At 34.9% G+C, this 22,339-nt stretch overlaps 3 protein-coding genes and 1 pseudogene across 6 annotated transcripts; 3 read left to right on the plus strand and 1 right to left on the minus strand.

Annotated features, from left to right (window-relative positions):
- The first annotated feature begins 1,630 nt into the window (after positions 1–1,630).
- LOC121762222 (kinesin-like protein KIN-4A) lies at positions 1,631–9,741 on the plus strand. The gene is made up of 26 exons (XM_042158035.1): positions 1,631–2,052; positions 2,655–2,801; positions 2,885–3,034; positions 3,121–3,374; positions 3,894–4,081; positions 4,159–4,283; positions 4,401–4,437; positions 4,541–4,632; positions 4,751–4,861; positions 5,092–5,205; positions 5,516–5,603; positions 5,725–5,837; positions 5,920–6,018; positions 6,108–6,221; positions 6,312–6,428; positions 6,509–6,589; positions 6,788–6,859; positions 7,076–7,169; positions 7,267–7,298; positions 7,386–7,483; positions 7,607–7,705; positions 7,810–8,031; positions 8,271–8,433; positions 8,513–8,653; positions 8,733–9,040; positions 9,305–9,741. The coding sequence occupies exons 1-25, from the start codon at positions 1,927–1,929 to the stop codon at positions 8,958–8,960; spliced, it is 3,105 nt and encodes a 1,034-aa protein (XP_042013969.1). The 5' UTR covers positions 1,631–1,926; the 3' UTR covers positions 8,961–9,040; positions 9,305–9,741.
- A 249-nt stretch (positions 9,742–9,990) lies between these two features.
- On the minus strand, positions 9,991–13,274 carry LOC121762223. Its single transcript, XM_042158036.1, has 2 exons — positions 12,972–13,274; positions 9,991–10,619 (listed from the first exon to the last, which is right to left on the minus strand). The coding sequence occupies exons 1-2, from the start codon at positions 13,128–13,130 to the stop codon at positions 10,251–10,253; spliced, it is 528 nt and encodes a 175-aa protein (XP_042013970.1). The 5' UTR covers positions 13,131–13,274; the 3' UTR covers positions 9,991–10,250.
- A 457-nt stretch (positions 13,275–13,731) lies between these two features.
- LOC121762224 (phosphoacetylglucosamine mutase-like) lies at positions 13,732–15,457 on the plus strand. Of its 4 annotated transcripts, none has more exons than XM_042158040.1 (5): positions 13,732–14,005; positions 14,296–14,415; positions 14,965–15,078; positions 15,158–15,235; positions 15,318–15,457. In XM_042158040.1, the coding sequence occupies exons 1-4, from the start codon at positions 13,977–13,979 to the stop codon at positions 15,204–15,206; spliced, it is 312 nt and encodes a 103-aa protein (XP_042013974.1). In that variant the 5' UTR covers positions 13,732–13,976; the 3' UTR covers positions 15,207–15,235; positions 15,318–15,457. The 4 variants fall into 4 exon arrangements, with proteins under 4 accessions (XP_042013974.1, XP_042013973.1, XP_042013972.1 ...); XM_042158039.1 differs by having other exon boundaries at positions 15,310–15,450; XM_042158038.1 differs by having other exon boundaries at positions 14,965–15,235.
- Positions 15,268–17,220, plus strand: LOC121762235 (annotated as a pseudogene).
- Positions 17,221–22,339: the final 5,119 nt, after the last annotated feature.

Below are 22,339 nucleotides of genomic sequence, written 5' to 3' on the forward strand. Positions count from 1 at the left end.
GATTTGAATGATAAGTATCATATTAAAAAATTTGAATAATAATTTCCTATTATTTCATGCTAACTCGAATCTTCAATCTCTTAGTTGGAACTGGGAAGGGAATCTCATCTTCTCAAAGTAAAAAATTTGAATAATAATTTCCTATTATTTCATGCTAACTCGAATCTTCAATCTCTTAGTTGGAACTGGGAATGGAATCATCTTCTCAAAGTAGCTACACTTCATTATTTGTTAAGTCTTTATTGCTTGCTTACTCTCTTTTTTTCTACAATTTGGGTTACCATAGCTATGGTTTTAATCATTGTTTGCATATATATATAAAAGAAAAAACAAACTACTATTTAACAATGATTTAATTATCCAATTGACTCAAAGATAAAACAAAGAAAAATAATAATCCCCTAGTCACACCTATTAGCTAATAGCATAATGAAAAATATTTTCTTATACTATAATTTATAAGAAAATATGCAAATATTGCAAAGAAACTTTATAGACAACACTCATGTGATTGTATATTTGTATGGATAAGGAATATTAGATATATTACAAAATTTTTATTGCGTGTGACAAATGGAGATGGAGGTGAGCTAGCATGTCGAATATTGCCACTTATAAGTATCTTGCCTAATTTTGTTGATATATTTATCGTGAAAAAGAAGGCAAGCATATTCACACATGCATTAAAAAAAGCAGCCTTATGAGGGTGGAAGGCACATTTGATAGACCAACAAGTAGTTTGGAATTTATATCTCAAATAACCAATTTTTATTCCTAATTAATTAAAGTTATAGATTGAACATAAGATATACTTAGACATTAACAATATCTATTTCAAATATGTAAATCAACTCTAAAGTCAAGGTGGATTGCCTCTTTATATATTGGATGCTATGTCATTTATGTAATTACATTTCTATCATTTTAGTTCACTAATAAAATACACATTTAAATTCTCAAAAAATGTCGATGGCACAATATAGAGCTACACTACACTATATATATGATTTTAGTAGATTGTTGTATTTGTCTACTATATGTTAATATCGTTGCTTTTTTTTTATTGTGGTTATGTTAAACCTGTGATAAAATCATCTTATAAAATACCAACACATGTCACATAATCATTTTAATTTTTAATTTATGTTAAATATTAAAAATGAAGTGCCACGTAATTTCTTTTATTTTTTGCCATGTGAGGTAGGAGACCACCAAGGCTGGCTATGTCTAACTCTGCCCCTTTTCCCCAAACCACTGTCCCTTTCCCTCATTTTATTTTTCTGTCTTTTTATTTCACTCTTTTTCCTAAATTCCAAACGCTTAATCACATGAACATATATTACCCATCTTTTTCTTCTTTTTAATCAACCACGACTTGTTCAGAAAATAATTATTGAGTTTTATTAACCACGTCTATTAAAGTTTGTCCAAAAGCCTACACACTATAAAAACATGGTAAAAATATATAAATACTAATATAGAGTTTAATAGACCGTTGTGAAATAAAATAGTGGAAAGAAACATAAATACAGAAAAAGCAAACAAATAGTAAAATATATTAAATTAAATTTAATAATTTAATAATAAAGTGAAAGTGGTTGTCATTACAGTTGCACTCAAACAGCTTCTCCTTCCATTCCATTCCATTCCTCAACCTTTACTCTTTACTTCTCTCTCTCTCTCTCTCTCTCTCTCTCCATTATAGTAACAATCTAGTTGGCAGTCTCCCTAGCTTCTTCTCTCTCTAGTTGCAGCATCATTTTCTGCTCCAAGAATTTCTCTTCCTGTCTTTTCACCCTTCACTTCTGTGAAAAAAAGTCCAGCTAACTGTTGGTAAAAAAAATCACACATTTGGCTTTTATTTCCATTTGGGAGGGTGTGTTTCAGCTCAAAATCTAATCTTGCTTGATTCCTTGGTAAAAAAAAATGGAATCGAATTCATCTGGTGAAGATTGCTGTGTGAAAGTGGCGGTGCATATAAGGCCTCTCATAGGAGATGAGAGGATTCAGGGATGCAAAGATTGTGTTACTGTACAACCTGGGAAGCCTCAGGTACTACAATGTGATGTGGGTTTTTGCTGAAAGGGGAAGAATGTGTTTTGGGTTTCTTGAGATTCCTTTTGGATTCATTGTTTTTGCTCTGATTGGATTGTTGGGTTGGGAGAAAGATCTGATCTTTGGGTCGGTTTGAGTTTGTAACATTGTGATTTTGGGGATTTTGTGGAGTCCATGCATGTTGAAGTCTGAGTTCTTGATCTGGAGTTTTAGCAGTACTGGATTTTTTAGTTGGATTTCTACCTTTTTTTAATTTATTACTACTAATTAGATTTTATGGTTTCAAGAAGACAAAAAAAGGCAGAAATTTGGGCTTGATGGTATCAATTTCTGGAAAAGTTTTATGTTTTCTACAATCTGGCTTCTTCAATTTGGTAATCTTTACTGTTTGATTTTCTTTCCCAGTTCTGAATTGATTTAAATGAAAATTTCTTTCCTAAATTGTCATTTTTTGCATTTGGTTTATTTTATGGGCATGATTTTTCTGTTTATTCTAATGCTTGGTCACAGAAATGATTTTTCTGTTGAATAGGCTGTTTTTATGCATTGTGTATTACTTTTGTCTTATCTTATTGGTGTTGGTTGTGGCTGTGATGCAGGTGCAAATTGGGACCCATTCGTTTACATTCGATCATGTTTATGGCAGCAGCGGCTCCCCCTCGACTGCCATGTATGAAGAGAGTGTTGCGCCTCTGGTTGATGGCTTGTTTCAAGGATACAATGCTACTGTTCTTGCCTATGGACAGGTGCTGTTTTTGTTAGAACAATGGTAGCAAAATCGATGTGTTAGTTACTATCTGAAAGAACTGCGGTTTTCAATATGTTGCAGACAGGGTCAGGGAAAACGTACACCATGGGTACAAGTCTCAAAGATGGAGTCCACACCGGGCTCATTCCCAAAGCCATGAGTGCTTTGTTCAGCAAGATTGAAACGCTGAAGCACGAAATTGAATTCCAATTGAACGTTTCCTTCATTGAGGTTCGTTTTAACACCTTAGTTTTGTAGTCACGTGTTTGATTACGTGTGGTGGTTATATGACGTTTTTTGTATTTGGACAACTGAAGATTCATAAAGAGGAAGTGAGAGACCTGCTCGATCCCAGTTCCACTCACAGACAAGAGATAGCGAATGGCAACGCTGCAAAAATGACCAGCCCTGGGAAACCTCCAATACAAATTCGTGAGACGTCGAATGGTGTAATTACACTTGCAGGATCTACAGAGCGTGGTGTGAAGACGCTTAATGAAATGGCTGATTGCCTGGAACAAGGATCGCTAAGCAGGGCGACTGGGAGTACGAACATGAACAATCAGTCGAGGTTGGTAATGCAGTGGCAATTAAGCTCCCTTCTGTCTTTCCAAAGAATGCTTAACACTTGACTATGACCTTCCTTGAGACGAATGTTCCTTGGATCTCATCGTTCGAGTATGTGCAAAACTTGCAAGTAGATGACAATAACTCTTAACTCGACCAGGAAAGAATGAAATAAAGAAAATTTGAATAGGCTTTGATGACTTGATGCAGCAACAATTTGATGGAAGGAGCACTTACAGAGTTGCACTGGAGGAATTTTGAATATTACGCTAATTATTCTTATTATTTCACAGTATCAGGTTGAGAATCACCGGTTTTTAGTGTTTCATGACCATTTCAACGGAAACTGGACTAGTTATGTTGTTTGTGTGTGTATTCATCAATTGCAAATTAGATTGTACAAGTTCAAATATACCGATTTCACTGGAGAAATCTAGTTTTCATGATACAATCTGATGCAGAAAGCATCCTCCTCAATGTGTTTCAGTCATCGATAAATGTGATATTCCTCTTTTTCTTTCAGCCGTTCTCATGCCATCTTCACCATCACAGTGGAGCAGATGCGTAAACTTCACCCCGGTAATCCTAATGACAGCAATTACAACGACTGTATGACCGAAGAGTATCTTTGTGCAAAGCTGCATTTGGTGGATCTTGCCGGATCAGAGCGTGCGAAGAGAACTGGATCTGATGGTCTACGTTTTAAAGAAGGTAAGGCAAAAGCAAGGTTGTTGTGATTCTCCAATCTGCTTCTCGTTCCAAAGTTTTATAACGCCTTTTTCGCACAGGCGTTCACATTAATAAGGGGCTTCTTGCTCTTGGGAATGTTATAAGTGCACTCGGAGATGATAAGAAGCGGAAAGAAGGCGTTCACGTACCATATCGTGACAGCAAACTTACTCGGCTATTGCAGGTTCGACATAGACTCATTGATGACAAGGACTTCAGCTTCATAATAATGTAGCCAAGTTTTATATGTTACCAAGCAATTGTTATGTTTTTGAAGTTTAACGTCTTCGGGTGTTGACAGGATTCTCTTGGTGGAAACAGCAGAACAGTAATGATAGGTATTATCTTTAACTGGCTTCAACCATATGTTTTAGAAGATTTCAATGAAAACTCAAAGATTACAAAGTTCCCTTCTCTTATATTTGAACTCCTTTTCTCCAGCATGTATTAGTCCTGCTGACATAAATGCCGAAGAGACTCTGAACACTCTTAAATATGCCAATCGCGCTAGGAACATCCAGAACAAACCAGTTGTAAGTATCAGTGTGCTTGCTCGATTTTCTCTTCTAGTTCAGCTTAGCATTCCCTTTTTTTAAACTACTTTTGTATTAAAATCCTTTCGATGAGATCATTTTCCTTATTGATGATCAGGTTAATAGAGACCCCATATCGAATGAAATGCTTAAGATGCGTCAGCAGTTGGAATTTCTGCAAGCTGAACTATGTGCCCGTGGTGGAGGTGTTTCATTTGATGAAATACAGGTAAACTCATGTTTCGTGTTGTCGAACCCTTTCGGGTAGGATGTACGTTTCCTGAATGCATTACTTGTAGACTTTTCTCAAGATTGCTTTGCACTTTTCTCCACAATTCACTTTTTTAGATCCTATTCCAAGATATTTGTTGCATTAATTTCTCAAAGAGTCCTCTTTTAAATGACCCTTAGAAATCTACCAAATATACTTGTGAATTGTTAAAAGAAATTACTATGCAGGTTCTCAAGGACAGAATTGCTTGGTTGGAAGCTACTAACGAGGAGCTCTGCCGAGAACTAAATGAGTTTCGAACAAGAGGCGGTTCGATAGACCAATACACAGACAACGTGAAAGTAAGTATTTTTATATGTATGCATAGGCAGCATAAGTCTCAAAGGGGGAGTTTACTTTTGAGGATCAGCCTAGATAGATGGCTGGGAACTTTGGGATATCCCAAGGCCCTCGATAACTCCTATCATTTGAGCTAATTTTGTTTGATTCATATCCCATCGAAAGGGTAGGGTCGGAGAGTTCCTTATAATGAGGATGAGGACAAAAATACTCAACCATCATTCCTATTAATCATGAAAAGCGAACACCCCAAAGAGTAAATGTATCTGTGTTGTATTCCATTCTAACACCGAAGGAACTACCAATTTGTAGGTTGGAACCAATGGTGCCATGAAAAGTGAAGGCCTTAAGAGGGGATTGCAAAGTATCGAGTCAAGCGACTACCAGATGAGTGAAAGCAGTATGTTTCTGTGCTCATACTTGATGTACCAATTTTTAGTAGTATGAATTATAAAACCTTTCTTGATTCACTCAAACTTCACACTTCATATTTGGGAGAGTAAGTTATCGAGGTTTTGTAGGTGATTCTGGAGACATCGATGAAGATACGGCAAAGGAGTTGGAACACACATATTTGCAGAATAGTATGGATAAAGAGTTGAGTGAGTTGAATCGACAGTTGGAGAAGAAAGAGGTACCGTTTGAGTTCTCAAACGCAAATCCTTACTATTCTCAGTCCATGTTACTTGTTTAGCTTACACGAGCACATCTTGCAGTCGGAGATGAAACTATTTGGTGGATACGACACCACCGCTCTTAAGCAACACTTTGGAAAGAAATTAATGGAACTTGAAGAGGAAAAAAGGACTGTGCAGGTGTTATACTCTGACATAACAATTGGATATATATGAACATAGATATATTTAATAGTAAAGTTCTTATCTTCATCTATTTATTTCTGCAGCTCGAGAGGGACCGGCTGTTGGCAGAAGTTGAAAACCTTTCTGCTAATACTGAAGGGCATACTCAAAAATTGCAAGATGTCCATTCGCAGAAACTGAAATTTCTTGAATCTCAGGTTTTCCTATTTTCGTTAAAAACATATTCCAAATCATTTTTTCCTTCTATTAATCTGCTAAGATTTTTTATTTCATTTCTCCCTCAACAGATACAAGATCTTAAGAAGAAACAAGAGAATCAAGTGCAGCTGTTAAAACAGAAACAGAAGAGTGACGAAGCAGCGAAAAAGTTGCAAGATGAAATACAATGCATGAAGGCACAGAAGGTCAGATTTTACTCTCTTTGTCGACGTATTTTCAACTTCACCTCTGCATGTAAGATTCTAACGTTTCTTTGTTCTTGTAGGTTCAACTGCAAAACAAGATAAAGCAAGAAAGTGAACAGTTTCGACAATGGAAGGCATCTCGGGAGAAGGAACTGCTACAGGTATTTTTTTTTACAATGAATCCCATATGAAAATCATCTTCTAACTTGCAAAAGAACCAAACAAGAAGAAGTGTTACTTTTAAATACGAGGCTTATATATGTCTTTTTCATACACATAAATCATCGATAAGTTTTTTGGGAGATGTTATCAGGTTATGCCTCTTTTGCTGAGCTTTTATCTCGACTGTTTGTATGCAGTTGAGAAAGGAGGGAAGAAGGAACGAGTATGAAAGACATAAACTACAAGCACTGAACCAGCGCCAGAAAATGGTGAGATTCTTGCCTATGCAAAGTTTCGAGTTTTTTGAAAGAAAATAAGAAAATCACAAGGAAATTATTACAGATGCATGTTGGTTGCACTCTCTGCTTAGCATGATTTTTGCATTAAACATAGATGTTCTCGTAAAGATCATTAATTAATATTCTGATCACCTTATGTTTGAGAATCTAAATTGTTGCGTCACAAAATGTTAAATTTAATTTCAGGTTCTTCAGAGGAAGACTGAGGAAGCTGCAATGGCTACTAAAAGGTTGAAAGAATTGCTAGAAGCACGCAAATCTTCAGCTCGTGAAAACTCCGGTATGCGTTATTTGTGGGTTAACAATTAACATAGTATCCTACTGTCATTTTCTTTTCCGCTTATTTTATTTGATACCAATTTTACATCTCTTTCCAGTGACAACCAACGGGAATGGAATTAATGGGCAGGTAATGCCTTGCTCCACCTCGTAGATCAGATGTCAATATTTTCCCACATTTTGATCAAACCAAATAAAGTTCATTTTAATTTTACAGAGCAATGAAAAGTCCTTGCAGCGATGGCTTGCGCATGAGCTTGAAGTTATGGTCAATGTTCATGAAGTTCGTTATGAGTACGAGAAGCAAAGTGAAGTGTATGTAGCATTTAAAATTTGTTTCATTAGTCGAATGCACATATATATGAGTGCATACCTATGTGCTCCCCTACATGCTAACCCTATATATCTTTGTATATGTTCTTGTGGGATCATGTCCAGACGAGCTGCATTGGCAGAAGAGTTGGCTGTTTTGAGACAAGTTGATGAATTTGCTTCGAAGGGAGTAAGCCCTCCTCGAGGGAAAAATGGCCTTTCTAGGTAAGCTTATTTCTCTATCATACTGCATCTATGTCTTGATTCTTGAACCACTTATCATCTTACAAACCTATATATTACTTGATATGTTGTTCATTCGATTTCAGGGCATCTTCAATGTCACCAAATGCAAGAATGTCAAGAATTTCTTCTCTTGAGAGCATGCTGAGTATCACATCGAATTCGCTTGTCGCAATGGCTTCACAGCTTTCAGAAGCAGAAGAACGAGAGCGTGGTGTCATTAGTCGTGGACGCTGGAACCAGCTACGTTCTATGGGAGAGGCGAAAGGCCTGCTTCAGCTTATGTTCAATCATCTTGGTGATGCAAGGTAGGCAAAATGGAAGCACTCAGTTTCTCTTTCACGCAGTGTATATATGCTCCTTCGTCACCTACATTTTGCCACTACATAGTAACGAGTAGATAAGTTACGCTAATGATATAAAACATAAATGGATACAGTCGAAAAGTGATTATTAAACAGAATTCGGAGGTTGTCTCTTTTGTGCAAAATCATCATCTGCATTAGTATTAGTACACACAACTTTATGGACTTCATGCCATCAACAGGTGTGAACTGTGGGAAAAGGAAATCGAAATCAAAGAGATGAAAGAGCAAATGAAGGAACTCGTGGGATTGCTGCGCCAAAGTGAAGTCAGAAAAAAGGAAATGGAGAAAGAGCTAAAATCGAGAGAGCAAGCTGTTGCTACTGCATTGTCGACACCACCATCCGTAAGATTTTTATTTAGATTTTTTGACAAAAAAATTCTTCTTTGTATATTCAAGTGTCCTGACGTTTCTGCTACTACAGGACTCTCTCAAACACGATTACATGAATGGTCCACTGTCTCCAATTCCAGTACCAGCACAGAAGCAACTAAAATATACAGCTGGGGTCGCTAATGGCTCGTGTAAAGAGTCAGCAGCATTCGCGGCCGACCAGGCGCGGAAGGTTTGTTTTATCTTGTCTTGACTTACTGTTGCTGCATAGGGCTTTCTCTTTGGCTTACGCTGAGTTTCGTTACGTCCAGATGGTGCCTATTGGCCAGTTATCGATGAAAAAATTAGCCCTCGTTGGACATGGTGGGAAACTCTGGAGATGGAAGAGGAGCCATCATCAGTGGCTACTACAATTCAAATGGAAGTGGCAAAAACCATGGAAGCTCTCTGAATTGATCAGACACAGCGATGAAACAATCATGAGAGCCAGGCCCCGTCCACAACCTATTTCTGATGTTATGTACCGAAATGGTCACTAGCTTACATCTCTGCATTGTATATCCTTTACTCGCTCCAGCTCCCAAGAGACGACCCAGGGAAATACACTGAATAAGTGCGGGTGAGTTCGTTAAATGATTATTTCTTACGTTTAGATAGACTGAGATCACGATATACCATACACTGATCAAAACTAGAGAATTAGAACATTAATCATACACACTTATATCTGAAGGTTTGTTATCCATCGCCTCTTTTATATGAAGAGATGTATACATATTCGTAACAAAAAAGGGCTACAAATAAACACCTACTCCATCTTTAAATTACTTTGTAAATCAGGAAAGTAGAATAGTCTGACTTAATTTTCACTACATAAACGCAGGTCGAGGTATAAGTGGCAGTTGGAGAACGTTGTCTGCTGTTAGTGAATATTGGTAGAGATATATATGGAGTGGAATGGTTGTTTAGGAGTGGAGTTTTGTAGCTATGAATCTCATCAGTCGCGTCTTGGGGGACCGTTGGCCTCTGTGATACTCGGAGGAGACTGCTATTTCGGCTGAAGATGGGTTTATATTAGTCCTCTTGGGAGTATTCAATTTTTGTTGTAGATACTTGTCAAGAGTAGATCTTTTTGTGTAGGGGGTTTTAGTGCTTGTGATTCCTTTTTTTCCTTTTATTTGAAGAGGTTTGTTTCTGTTTTTCACTTTTTTTCTAATCTCTTTCCTCTTTTGTATATTGTGTATAAGCACAATATTGGTTTTGTTTAGAAAGTAGTCAGTTATACTGGGCCAAAAATATATATCTATTGATTTGTGCTTATTTGTTGTAGACTTTTCATGAATTGCCATCTATGAGCATTATGTGAAGTACCAACTTCTGCAATTATGAGAGGTGTGAGGAAATTAGGGTGGAGCGGCCGAGGCAGTGTTCAGCGCAGCTTTATCCGGCACGCGAGACAAAAATACTTGTCGCGCATATTGTCGACGATGGACAATGAACAGAACCAAACAATAACTACAAGAATCCTTAGTCCAACTACTTGCACACAAACTAAAAAGTTGAGCAACATACAACATAACCACTCGGTATTATTTCATCCAGTAAGTCAATTTGATGATACAAAGTTGAAAGATACAAGGTATATTTCACATAAAATGGTTCACCAGATTCACCGGTACCCTGTTCCCGCACCCAACGAAAGAAAAGTGGTGCTCCGTTTTCAAGAAATTTCATTTCAAGGCACACTAATGGTAGGGCTAACATATATCAAGATCGGTACGTGCATCTCCAGAAATGAACACGACTAACCTTAACACGAGAAAGGTGACTCAGGCTTTATAACACCAGAAAGCATAGTGCTCCTCTTTACGTTGGTTGCTAACGAGACCCCCACACTGCAAGCAGACGAAGCTGCTCCCATCAGAGAATGCGTCAAGCATGACCTGCCTCCTCCCTGTCTCAGCGAGGATTGATCTCTCTTGAGGATCGGGTTCGATTGGCTCCTCCTCACTTATCGTTTGGTGGGATATTTCAGGCTGCAGAGGGATGGCCTCCGCAATTGCACATTCAGCAAACAGTGAAGCCAACTCATCAGCAGCAGAAGTGGCTTGAATTTTATTCCTGTATAGTTCTTGAGCACGATTCAGACCTTGAGATACAGCTATGTCTCCGCCTTGTATTTTCATAGCCATTATCACCTTCATAGAACATAAGTTAGACCCAGAATAGCCATAACACTCTTCGAAATTACAAATGGTTACACGGAAATTAAATTTAATGAGCAAGAATGAAAATACATAAGGATAAAAGAAAACACTAATTCTACATATTACAAATACCATAAAAGAATTGCAATAATGCGAATAACATACTTTGTTCAGTTGATAAGTTATCAACCACCTAGCCTCCTATTCATTTTTGTGTCAGTAAAAAAAGATCACAAATAAAGGTAATGCCAATATTTTAAAGTTGATAATCATATTGCAATATAAATGAAAAGCCTTCAATAGTATGAAGTCTTTGTCAAGCACAAAATAGGAGATTGAAAGTCGCACAATCATTGGTGACCACGCAGCCTAGTGCACAAAATCAGGACATAAAAAATGTGTTATCTACCAAAGAAGCCTGCACAAATCATTTGTGACAGCCTTTTGTGGACAGATTGCTGAATTAGATAACTTGTTTTGTGGATATATCTGGGGAATGCCAAGTCATAAGATGCTGGGAAGTTAACAAAGTAAATAAAGAAACATAAATCAGTGCCTTGTAAAATCATTCACAAGAAGATCTGCAATCAGTTTAATTTCCATCAGTATCCATTCTTATCTTCCTTTTTAAGAATCTTGGCCGTAAATTGTAGATAATATTGATTTAGTAATTTATTTCTGTAAAAAGTATATTCTTTGAGTCAAAAAACAACTTCCTCAGTTCGAAATACATGTAACTTTCATATACAACTCTTCGTATTTTTTAATCACCTAATTCATGTATCAGTGAAGCACCTGCACAGCATGTCACTGGTAATTAAACTTGGTTCTATGTATTTTATCCCTTTTAACCCAGAGGGGTCACAATCTTGAGTATACTTATGAAATCATGTAACCAATTACTTTCCCAGCCTAACATTTTTTCTCTCTTAATATCGAACAGTTGGGGCAGTAAAGAGAGGCTCTGTATATCATGTTAGACATCCAGCACATAACATTGATGAATGCTTTCCAAAATACCAAGCCACTAATTCTGAATCCCAAAACATCAGAAGATATGTCAAATTTACAGTGTGAAAGCAAGTTCATCCTATTATTAACTCCAAACCAAGCCTAGAACTTATCCAAATGAACAATTGTGATAATTTAAATCTGTAACGAGATTTTCTAGATGCATCATTCAGCTAACATACATGAGCATCCCTCATTTCGTCCATATCTATATGATTATGTTGCTCATGCCAACCTCACCAACTTGCCATCACTAACAAACCATCACTCAAAGACACGATCCAGCTAAGTGAATGGCGAATATGAATTTCACTCAAATAAAACTTAAGGCAGTGTTATCAATCTCGTATGGCGGCTTACGGCGGTTCGCCTAAAAACCGCCACAGGGATATGGCGTATTAGTATGGCGGATATGGCGGTTAATAATTAAATAAATAAAATAATACTTATTATTTATACATAATTCAAAAATTGGAAAATAACAAAAATATAACATCTAAAAATCTTAAAACAATTAATAAAGCATAAAATACAGCTCTAACATTCATGTTTCTTGCATAATGCCCCATTCCTAAATGCAGTACACACGCAATGTTGTCAAATGGCGGATATGGCGGTGGTATGGCAGCGCCATGTTGCTATGGCATTTCCACCACAGAACGCCATGCCATAGCGCCATGACGCCGCCATATCCGCTATTTGATAACATTGACTTAAGGCTTCATATGCATGAGTTAGCAAGTAATACTCTCATCCACAGTCATAAAGGTGTACCACATCTCTTCAAATTAAACTAAAGCCGAGCTATGGTTTTCTTTCTAGAATGCCCATCAATGCTATGATTCACCAATGCCATTAAAATTAAACCTCACAAAAAGAAACTCATTTTAATGGAGAAGTGAAGAAAGAAGGAAATGTAAAAGAAAACTCGGATTTTCAGTGACAACATGCTAGCAAAATGATTCAGAAACAACTGCCTACTGAGCATCAAATGCTCCAATCCATTTTCACCAACAATAATCTATCACAATTATATCCTCGAAGATAACTTCTCTATGTTCAATAACCAAAAGCAGTAACCTATTTTAACAAACGCAAACAAATAAAGCTATATCACTAATTAGTCCAATAGCTACCTCATACCACAACCATTGGAAAAAAACACAAAAATCACAGCGAAAAACAAACAAATCATTCAAAAAACACAAGTGCTTGAGAAGGCAAATTTCAACAATTGAACTGATCACAGCTGCAAACAAACTTGCATTCAAAATTAACAAAAAAGTAATCAAAACATTAAGAAAATGAAAGCATACAAGGGCAAAAAATTACCGCTTCGAGTGCCTGGGAAGGCTTGCCTTGATTAATGAGCTTGCGAGCCATCACCAGCAAATTCCTAATACCGTTAGGGTCAGAAGCGTGGCCGACCTCACGCGGCGGAGCAGGCGGCGGAGCCTCCGCCTCCATCATGTCGGCGTCGCCACCGCTCATGGCATTACACTTCGGTTTCTCGATTCCTCCTTTTACTGTTTCGCAATGATTTTCCTCTTTTTTGGGGGGTAAATATTTTCGCAATGAAATGAAAGCAGATGTTTCCAGCAAATTCTGGTGAATTCAGTTTGATTCTGATGATTTTAATTCTTTTCGGGGAATTTGGGCGTACTTATGCATCTCCAAATTGGGCCGGCCCACTTCACAAGAATTCAATTAGGCCCTTATGAATTGGGCCTAATCCCCTACTCGCCGGTGCAACGCCTCCCCTGTTTCGCTGACGCGGCGGCGCCTCCCGGCCACCCGACGACTCCATGTAAATAGGTTTCATCAATTTTTGAAGAATAATGCAATAGAATTTTCACAGGTAATTATACCTTTCATACAAAATGTTTCATTAATGTTTCAAATTAGTACAAAAAATTTTAAGTTATCATATATCATACAAAAAGTTTGATTAGTGATTCAAATTAGTACGTTCCGTTAAAAACATTAACACCGTTACTTTATCTTATTTTTCATCGTATTCACTTCAAAATTATCATCTAAAAACATGATTAAAATAGATAAGTATCTTCACGAGGAGTTTGCATAACAAAATTGGTGTGGAAGAAGGCCATTTCGGTGCTACAAGTCATCCAAAAACTAGCTACTACTATACTTGCAGCACCACATTCATTTTTATTTTACTATTTTTTTTGAAAAAAGAGATTGAATCAGTGTGTGTTTATATGTGAAAAAAGGCTAAAATCAATTAAAAATAAGATAAAGGAAATAGAAAAAATTATATGATCAGCTAGAAGGAGATAATCATTCAATATATAGTATAATATATGGCTCTGGCTAATGCCTCAGATCCCCAATCCCTTCTCCGGGTTCGATTGCTCACCCTCCTGATTCAATTGGATATACCTCTTGTGGTTGATGCTTCTTAAACTAGTTCATGTCATATTTAAATCATAGTAATTGTGATTGACGAGCTCTAATTGGGAATAAATTAAGATGCACAAAGGTTTTTTTTTTGCTAAAAATTTTGTGATCTCGTGGTTTTGATTTGGGAGAAGCTAGTTCTGAAATCGATGTTTGGGCGGTTGTGAGATGCTGGCTTTGTGATGGATGTATTTGCATTTGATAATCATGTCTTATTTTGCTTATTGTGAAACAGTTGCTGGATGATTTCATTAAGAAGGAAAACATTACACTTGAAGGAGCCCATGCAGCGGAAGTTTTATTGGGAAGAGATACTCGGCCCAGCGGGGAGACTCTTCTCGTGGCCGCTAAACAAGTACTGCTCTGTTTTATTGTTACCATTTTTCTGCACTATATTCATGCAGTACTCTATAATTCTTAATCACCTGTGGTCAGTGGTCTATTTGTGAGCATCTAACATAATGCTGCATTTGGATATCTATCTATTGTTTTTGTTTTGCTTTGTTTTTTACTGAAATTCGATATCTATCCTCGAGAAGTTTCCAAACCAAACTTGCCCTTGTGTTTTGATTTCATATCAGACTCTAGCTAGTTAGTCTTTTTGTTCGACCTATGGTTTTGTAGTTCAAAAGTATTTATGGGGGCAAGCTGATTAACTTTTATTAGGGCATAACTTCACTTATGGACACTGCTGCCTAAGATATGGGAATCGTGACAACTCCTCAACTGCACTGGATGGTTGGTGCAAAAAATAAGGGCATTGAAGCGACTGAACTCAATTATTATGACCAAATGTTGACATCCTTTAGGATAGTTTTAGTATTAAGTATTCATATGTGACAATCGGACTGATTTTGAGATTTTTTGTCAGAGGTGGCATTTAAGTCTGTATGTCACATCCCAGGTGCTTGTTGGATTATATCCCCCAACGAGATAGCACCCAAAATGTAAGTGATAAACTGGTTGTGGATGGCGCTGATGGGGTGGGAGGAGAAAAGCTTGATAATTTGAAGACAAGGTTGGGTTATTTGACAGTTGGTGTTCGCAATTGTGGTGGTGGTGTACTTACTGAAGGTGTAGGTGCTGACTATGTGCAGAAAGAGAAGATGGCTCCTCGCAATTTTGGCCCTGCTGATGCTGGCATGAGTTGAGCTATCTTCCTTACTAATCCATTAGTAAGTAAACCATGCGTTTTCAATAATTGTTAATGGGGACTGAAGCGTGAGACCCTGAACTTGTGCGGTTTTAGTGTTTCAGGTGTGCCAGTTTGGATGGTGATGCTGATCGGCTCGTGTATTTCTATGTAATATCAAATAGTAATAAGATTGACCTAGTTGATGGGGATAAAATATTGTCTCTGTTTGCTTTGTTTCTCAAGGAGCAATTATGCATTCTCAATGGACCCATTGATGGAAAGGCTTGCAATTTCTATAAAGCTTCTCTTGGTGTGGTACAAACAGCTTATGCCAATGGTGCATCCACTGATTACCTTAAGCAGATGGGACTGGAAGTTGTTATGACTCCAACAGGAGTCAAGTACCTGCCAAGTATGATATTGGCATTTACTTCAAGGCCAATGGGCATGGAACCGTCTTGTTTTCAGATGCTTTTTTGTCGTGGTTGGAGATGAAAAACCAGGAACTTACATCAACATCACAAGGTGAAGTGAGTTCTTTTGTTACCTTTTATTATGTGCTCACTTGCTTCTGATAAAGCAAATCTTCTGTTTTATTACCAGATTCGGATCAACACAAGGCTGCTTTGAGATTATTGGCGGTAAGCAGATTGATTAATCAAGCCGTTGGAGATGCATTAAGCGGGCTGTTCTTAGTGGAGGCTATCTTGAAACATATGGGGTGGTCTATCCATAAATGGAATGAACTTTATCAAGATTTACCTAGTAGACAACTTAAGGTTAGTGTTTCCCCTTACATATATTCTTCAATGTAATTTACCTTGTTTAAGTGTGAAATAGAAGAAAATCGAAGGCTCCTACTCGAAAACACAATATTTTTCATAGGAAAATGTTTTCAAAACAACAAAAGCCTAAATTTGTTCGTTCGTGTAATATCATGTGGCTTACAATCTTCGTTCCCTTATTCAGGTAAAGGTTGTTGACAGAACTGCAGTTATTACTGAGAAGGCAGAGACTAAAGTTGTGAGCCCTGCTGGTATACAAGAAGCTATTGATGCCGAAACTGGTAAGTTTATCTTGTTTATCTCGCAACACAATCTGAATCTCACCGTAATACTTGCTTAGCTGAAGCATTTGTTTGCTTCCAAGTGTCTCCTGCAAAATGTTACCACATAATTGAATTTTGTTGCAAAGGGGATAAAATCTGTGAGATGTATAATGCTGCAAAATGTAGAGTAAACTTTTTCTTAAACTTATGTGGATCAATTTTCCTGAGCAAGTTCCTTTTGCAACGACCCACCCTGCAGCTTTATCTCTTTCGATTTGGCAACAACTAAATACCACCTTTTGATATCGAAGTTTTACAGCGGATACAACACAATAGCCATTGTTTACTCCACCTTATTGCTCGAACCATCCTTCATCAGAAGAAGAATTTTCTTCTAATTGCAAGGCCATTTAACACTTATTGATTGTCAAGTTTATCTGTTTGTATATATGTTTATAATAAAATGGATTGATAGATTGGATTTCAATCTTCTTATAATGTTGAATAAACATTCATAAGTACTGAGGGTGTTCATGATGATTAATTTCTCGTTCGGACTCTTCTTATTTTCAGATAAATACCCGAAGGGAAGATGTTTCATACACCCTTCGGGAACTGAAGATGTGGTAAGAGTGTACGCTGAAGCATCGAGCCAAGAAGGAGCAGACCACCTAGCTAATTCTGTGGTGAGTCTTGTGGAACAATATCTTGGATTCGACCGTAGGCTAATAAACCCACACTACTGTTGAGCTCAAACAGTTTCTGCGAGACAACGAGATGAGATGTATGCACTGAGCTTGTGGAACGGCATCACCTACTACACACACAAATATAATAAGTGATGGTGGGGCTCCATCACTCATGTTTGTGTGTATCGTAGGTGATGTATTAGGAATTGTCATAGGTGATCCTTAGTCGTCAAATTGTGGAATCTACCTTTTTTCTATTATTAATTTTGTGGAAATTGTTTAATATCATCGTTAGTCTTAACATGAAGACCAATTATTAGAGGTTGGAGAATTAGCCAGGGCTGAAACTAGAGAAAGAAATGAAGAAACATGTTTCAAAAAATTAGTTTGAGAGTGGAAGCATAAAATATTAAAATGAAGAATAGAAAATATTTAAAAGGTCAAGAAAATGTCATATATATGAATACTACTATTATTATAGGGGGTATGTATTTACACCAAAAATTAGACTCAACACAATCTATATCAATATTTTTTTCCCTCACCTCTTGTCTTCGTCACATTAGTATATATGATTAACTACTTGATCATTAAAAAACAAATATGTGAGTACTGACAAAAATTTCAGTATCAAAAATGTATTCAGATATTTAAGGATAACAGGATAATTGTAACTACCAATTTATTATTAATAAAAAAATATAATTACAGACCACATACTTCATACTATGACGTGTATACATAACTCTGGATATTTGTGTAGATATATATATGTTAATTGGATGGTATATTCGTATTATGATATTTATATGTATTTTGAATACTAAATTTGATCTCATGTCCCTGTTGTTCTTCCAAACACGACTCAACAAATCATGTCAACCAATCAAATTACAAAAAAGTGGGGACCGTTTTGAACTTGCAAGTTTAAGTCGAAGAAGGAAACTAGACAGATTTTTAGGTTTATAAGAGATAATTTTAATTTCGAACTTTGGATCTTTGTGTAGATCAATTTTAATCTATACATATATAAAGGGAGAGTTTTGGGGGTATTTATGGAATTACCATTTAAGCTTAAATATATAATTTAGATACTATAATCTAGATATTTAAGAATAAACACTATAATATATAATATATATATGTTGCCATAACGCCACCAATTGAACATGAAACGTATGCATAATTATTTTAGCCATTAGAGCTAAATGGGGCTGCAATTGAACATGAATATAAAACGCATACTCCTACGTTATTATTTCAGGTATTAGAATTAAAAGGCTCCAATTGAACATGAATATAAAAAGCCATTATTAATTACAAAGATTATAGAAAGCCAACGGACTCCAATTGAGCATGAAACGCATGCACTATTATTTTGGGAATTACAGCTAAAACTTTTAATCTACCCCATCTTGGCTCTATATAAATAAATGGATGCAGTATTGAAATGGCAAGCACAAGTAGATAAAGAAAAAAGATAAATAGCGAATTTTAAAGTGAGCACAGGCAATCAAAAACAGCCATGTTTGCTCTTCCCTCGACCACCGGCGTCATTCCGAAGATGATGAAGATCGATTTGTTTTCTTCCATTTGTGTGTGAATGTGCACAGCCGGGTTGTAAAGGCTTCAATATTTTTAAATGAGCTTCAAGATCTGTATTGAATGTATGTATTATTAGCATGTTTGTACAAGAGTTGTAATAAAAGGACAAGTCAACAGAGATTAACAAAATGCTTTGGAAACTACACCAACTTATTACCGCGCTGTTTGTACAATGGTAATGAGAAGATACAAATAAGAATTCCAGTTACTACGCTCTAATAAGCATATCGATATACATATATGAAGCCACACAAAAGCAATTCTTAAGAAAGTCCAAACAAATAGTACAATTTGTCTATTTTTACTAACAAATTTTGTGTATAAAAATAATTATATTTTATTCTATTTTTATTAATTTTCTCAATCAAATTTTTAACTCTTGAAAAATATAGATTATCATGTATTTCATGTCGATTAATTATTTTAGTTGTTTTTATGGAAATGTTGTTAGACTGTTATAGCCTTTGAATACTGTTCAAATACTATTAAATTTTTATAGATTATCATTTTTGTTAATCAAATTCAAATACTATAAATTTGGACATTTTTTAAACATTTTTGTATTAAAACTCAATTTTTCCATAATTTGAACTATATGGATCATGGCCTTTCAAAAATAAAACTAAATCAGAATAAGAATTATAATTTTTAAAATAATATAAGTATATGTTGTTTATCGATGACCACATTCTCTATAATCGAGATCCAACCATGTTGTGACCAACATGCATGTTCGTATTAATTTATTTCAAAACTTATTGAATTATACTCAATTTAATTAACCATTTGAAATTAGAATAAATAAAATTAACAACGGCTGGCGCTTTCAAGATGCAAGTGTGTAAAGTGTGAACAAATCTTTTATTTTCAAAATGTTCTTATTTTTCAAATAATTTTGTAAAATAATTATTATTGTTGGATATTTAAAATATATCTATATATACATACATAAAATGGTAGTTTTGGAAAATTTTAAAATAATGTTGTTTTAATTAAAAATTATCTATCAATTGAAATTATTTTTATTATTTGAAAGGTCAAATAATTATAACTCCATATATAAAAGGGGAGTTTTAAAAAAATTTAAAATAATGTCATTTTAATTAAAATTTTATATATCAATTAAAATTATTTTTATTATTTGAAAGGTCAAATAATTATAACTCATTTACATAAACATTTAAAACTAAAATACCAGTAACTAATACCCTAAATAGTAAGTTCATTAACAATCCATATTCCTTAATTTTAGTTTTACTCCTATTGTCATCACACTCCATCAAATGGCGTGACGCGTGAGTAATGGAATGTGATCATGGGGAGCCCTTTGGCTTTTCACTTCTTATAACATTCATTACCTTAATTTTATTGTTTATAGTGTTTTAATTTCATATCTTTCTATATTCTTATTTTGTGCCTATAAAAAATATCAAGTTGTATATGGATTACAATTTGTGTTAGGAATCCAAAATATTTTAATTAATATTCTTGAGTTTATTTAATAAGTGATTTTTCCGGTGCATAATTTTTTTTTGATGTCATATGGAGTACGTGTCATGTATAGCATTGTTTTTTTATTTAATTTAATTAATTAATAATTTTAATTATTGTTTTGAAAATATTTTAGCCCGTGCATAGCACGGGAGTGTATAAATAAATAAAATATTAGCTGATAATAAAATCTATATCTATAACTTCAATAGTGTAGTGTATAATTGTAAATTACACGACAAGTGGCTTCTGAAAAATTCGTTACCGTCTAAATGGTATTAAGTTACCAAGGGAAGTCAATTACTTATTATTGTATTTCATTTCACCTTTGTATATTTATGGAAATACCATTTAAGTTAAAAATTAATACGATTAAAGATAAAATGACTGATTAAACATATGATTGAATGTAAACGTGTGATTAGGAGAATTCTAATAGCAACTAACAACGTATTTCTTTAATAAATGGAAGACAGTGACAATTGGAATTAAATTTAATTCACTAAAACCTAATAATATAAGTAGTGGTTGAACTTCTACATCCATTTGGTTCAGATTAAAAAAAATTCCATTGAGAATGATTAAAAATTTCTATGCCATTTTATTACTACTTTAATTTATAATAAATTAAATTGGAATCACTAAGAGTCAATAAAGAAGAATATAAAAGGAATTAGAATGCCAAAAGCTACTAAATTTTCTATAAATACCAATTCTGTTAATTAAAATTGTAATGACCGTGGTGGAAAAAAAGTGCGGTGATTCTCATGTGTTGCTGCCTCAGACGTGCTATCGTCGTCATGAACTGAAGGTTTCACAGAGACAGTCCAGCAAATGCATATTATTATGCATATTTCAACATGCATAATAATATTTTTTTGTTTTTATGATAATTAGGCAAAGCGGAAGTGAGAAAGTTTATGAAAATTAATACTAATACATATCTCCATATAATTGAGATGAAGGTAACGGTTTAGATCCAGGGTTCAAGTGTATCGAGCCATTCTAATTGATCTCAAATCTAGAAGCTAATAGGGTCCAGGGTTTAGTATTTATGGTTTAGAGTACAAAGTTTAGTGTTTATGGTTTAGGATTCAAATGTGTCGATCCAGCCACTCTTATTGATCCAAAACTCTCTTTTATATATGTATAGATTTGCACAAAAATTAAAAAAAACAGAATGTCATCATGTTTTTTAATTAAAATTGTACTTTCTTGATATGAGCATATAGTCAGATTTATAGCCAAAATTCAGGTAAAAAAACCTCTACTATTAGTAAGGATTATCAAGTAGGCCGACCCAATGTAAGATATCGAATACAGATCTAAAACCCCCAAAATAGAATAAGTGATCAACAAAGTAAAATTAAACTGGGACGGATGGGAGAATTTTATTGATATTTGGCTCATTTGTTCGTTATGATGAGTATATTTTAAAGTTAAGGGTTTAGGATTTAAGTTTCAAGGTTTGGGTTTTTAGTGTATAGGGTCACTATATTGCAATGAAATGAAGCTCGACTAGGAAGTGTCTCCACAATGCAATCTTAAATTATTGCAACGTAAACTTGCTCCTACATTTATAACTCAACGGTTAATTCATATTTTCACAGAATTAAAAAATGATTTAATTTTAAGTCTGATATTGAAATGTCAAGACAGTTTATTAAAATGTCAACACAAATATATGTTGAAATTTTAATGTGATCGTATTGACATTTTTAAGAAAAGTTAGTATTTAAACACACTCTAGTGGCCATGTGGGGTTAATGTGATTGAAAAAATATACTCCAAAGTAAGAGGATGTCGAATATTTTTTTTTTATCATTTCACAAATTTTATTTCGTATAATGAAATAAATATGAAGAAATTAAAATGACCCGTGCGTCCTAATTACTTTCTAATAAATTTGTGTACGATAAATTTATTCAAAACTAATAAATTAAACTATATTTTCACTTTGTCACCAATGGTTAATTATCATATTAATAAAGTAATGTCATGTGTTGATTTATTTACCAATTTTTACTGAATTTGTTAATATCTAATTGTTTACATATATAATTAATTTGTTTTATGTAGTGTAGATATTGGATTATTATAAATTAAGATCGGTGTTTTACTATATGATTTAATTATCCACAAATCAAGATAATTTAATTGATTTAAAATGGAAGGTAATCTAATTATTTCCCCATATCACCAAATTTAAATGACACAGCAAAACCTCTCACTCACTCCACTTAATCAAACATATTTTTAGACCTTCAATTATACATTTTTAATTTAATATAATTTTTTAAAATTAAATGGC

The sequence above is a fragment of the Salvia splendens genome, chromosome 13 (assembly GCF_004379255.2).
Source record: "Salvia splendens isolate huo1 chromosome 13, SspV2, whole genome shotgun sequence".
NCBI lineage: Eukaryota > Viridiplantae > Streptophyta > Magnoliopsida > Lamiales > Lamiaceae > Salvia > Salvia splendens.

Coding starts and splice junctions, on each gene's coding strand:
- LOC121762223 (XM_042158036.1), bottom strand. CDS start 13,130: ATGAGCGGTGGCGACGCCGACATGATGGAGGCGGAGGCTCCGCCGCCT. Junction 10,620..12,971: donor CTTCCCAGGCACTCGAAGCG/GTAATTTTTTGC, acceptor TGTTCTATGAAG/GTGATAATGGCTATGAAAAT.
- LOC121762224 (XM_042158038.1), top strand. CDS start 13,977: ATGCCTCAGATCCCCAATCCCTTCTCCGG. Junction 14,006..14,295: donor ATCCCCAATCCCTTCTCCGG/GTTCGATTGCTC, acceptor ATTGTGAAACAG/TTGCTGGATGATTTCATTAA. Junction 14,416..14,964: donor TTCTCGTGGCCGCTAAACAA/GTACTGCTCTGT, acceptor GTCACATCCCAG/GTGCTTGTTGGATTATATCC.
- LOC121762222 (XM_042158035.1), top strand. CDS start 1,927: ATGGAATCGAATTCATCTGGTGAAGATTGCTGTGTGAAAGTGGCGGTG. Junction 3,035..3,120: donor TGAACGTTTCCTTCATTGAG/GTTCGTTTTAAC, acceptor GGACAACTGAAG/ATTCATAAAGAGGAAGTGAG. Junction 8,032..8,270: donor AATCATCTTGGTGATGCAAG/GTAGGCAAAATG, acceptor TGCCATCAACAG/GTGTGAACTGTGGGAAAAGG.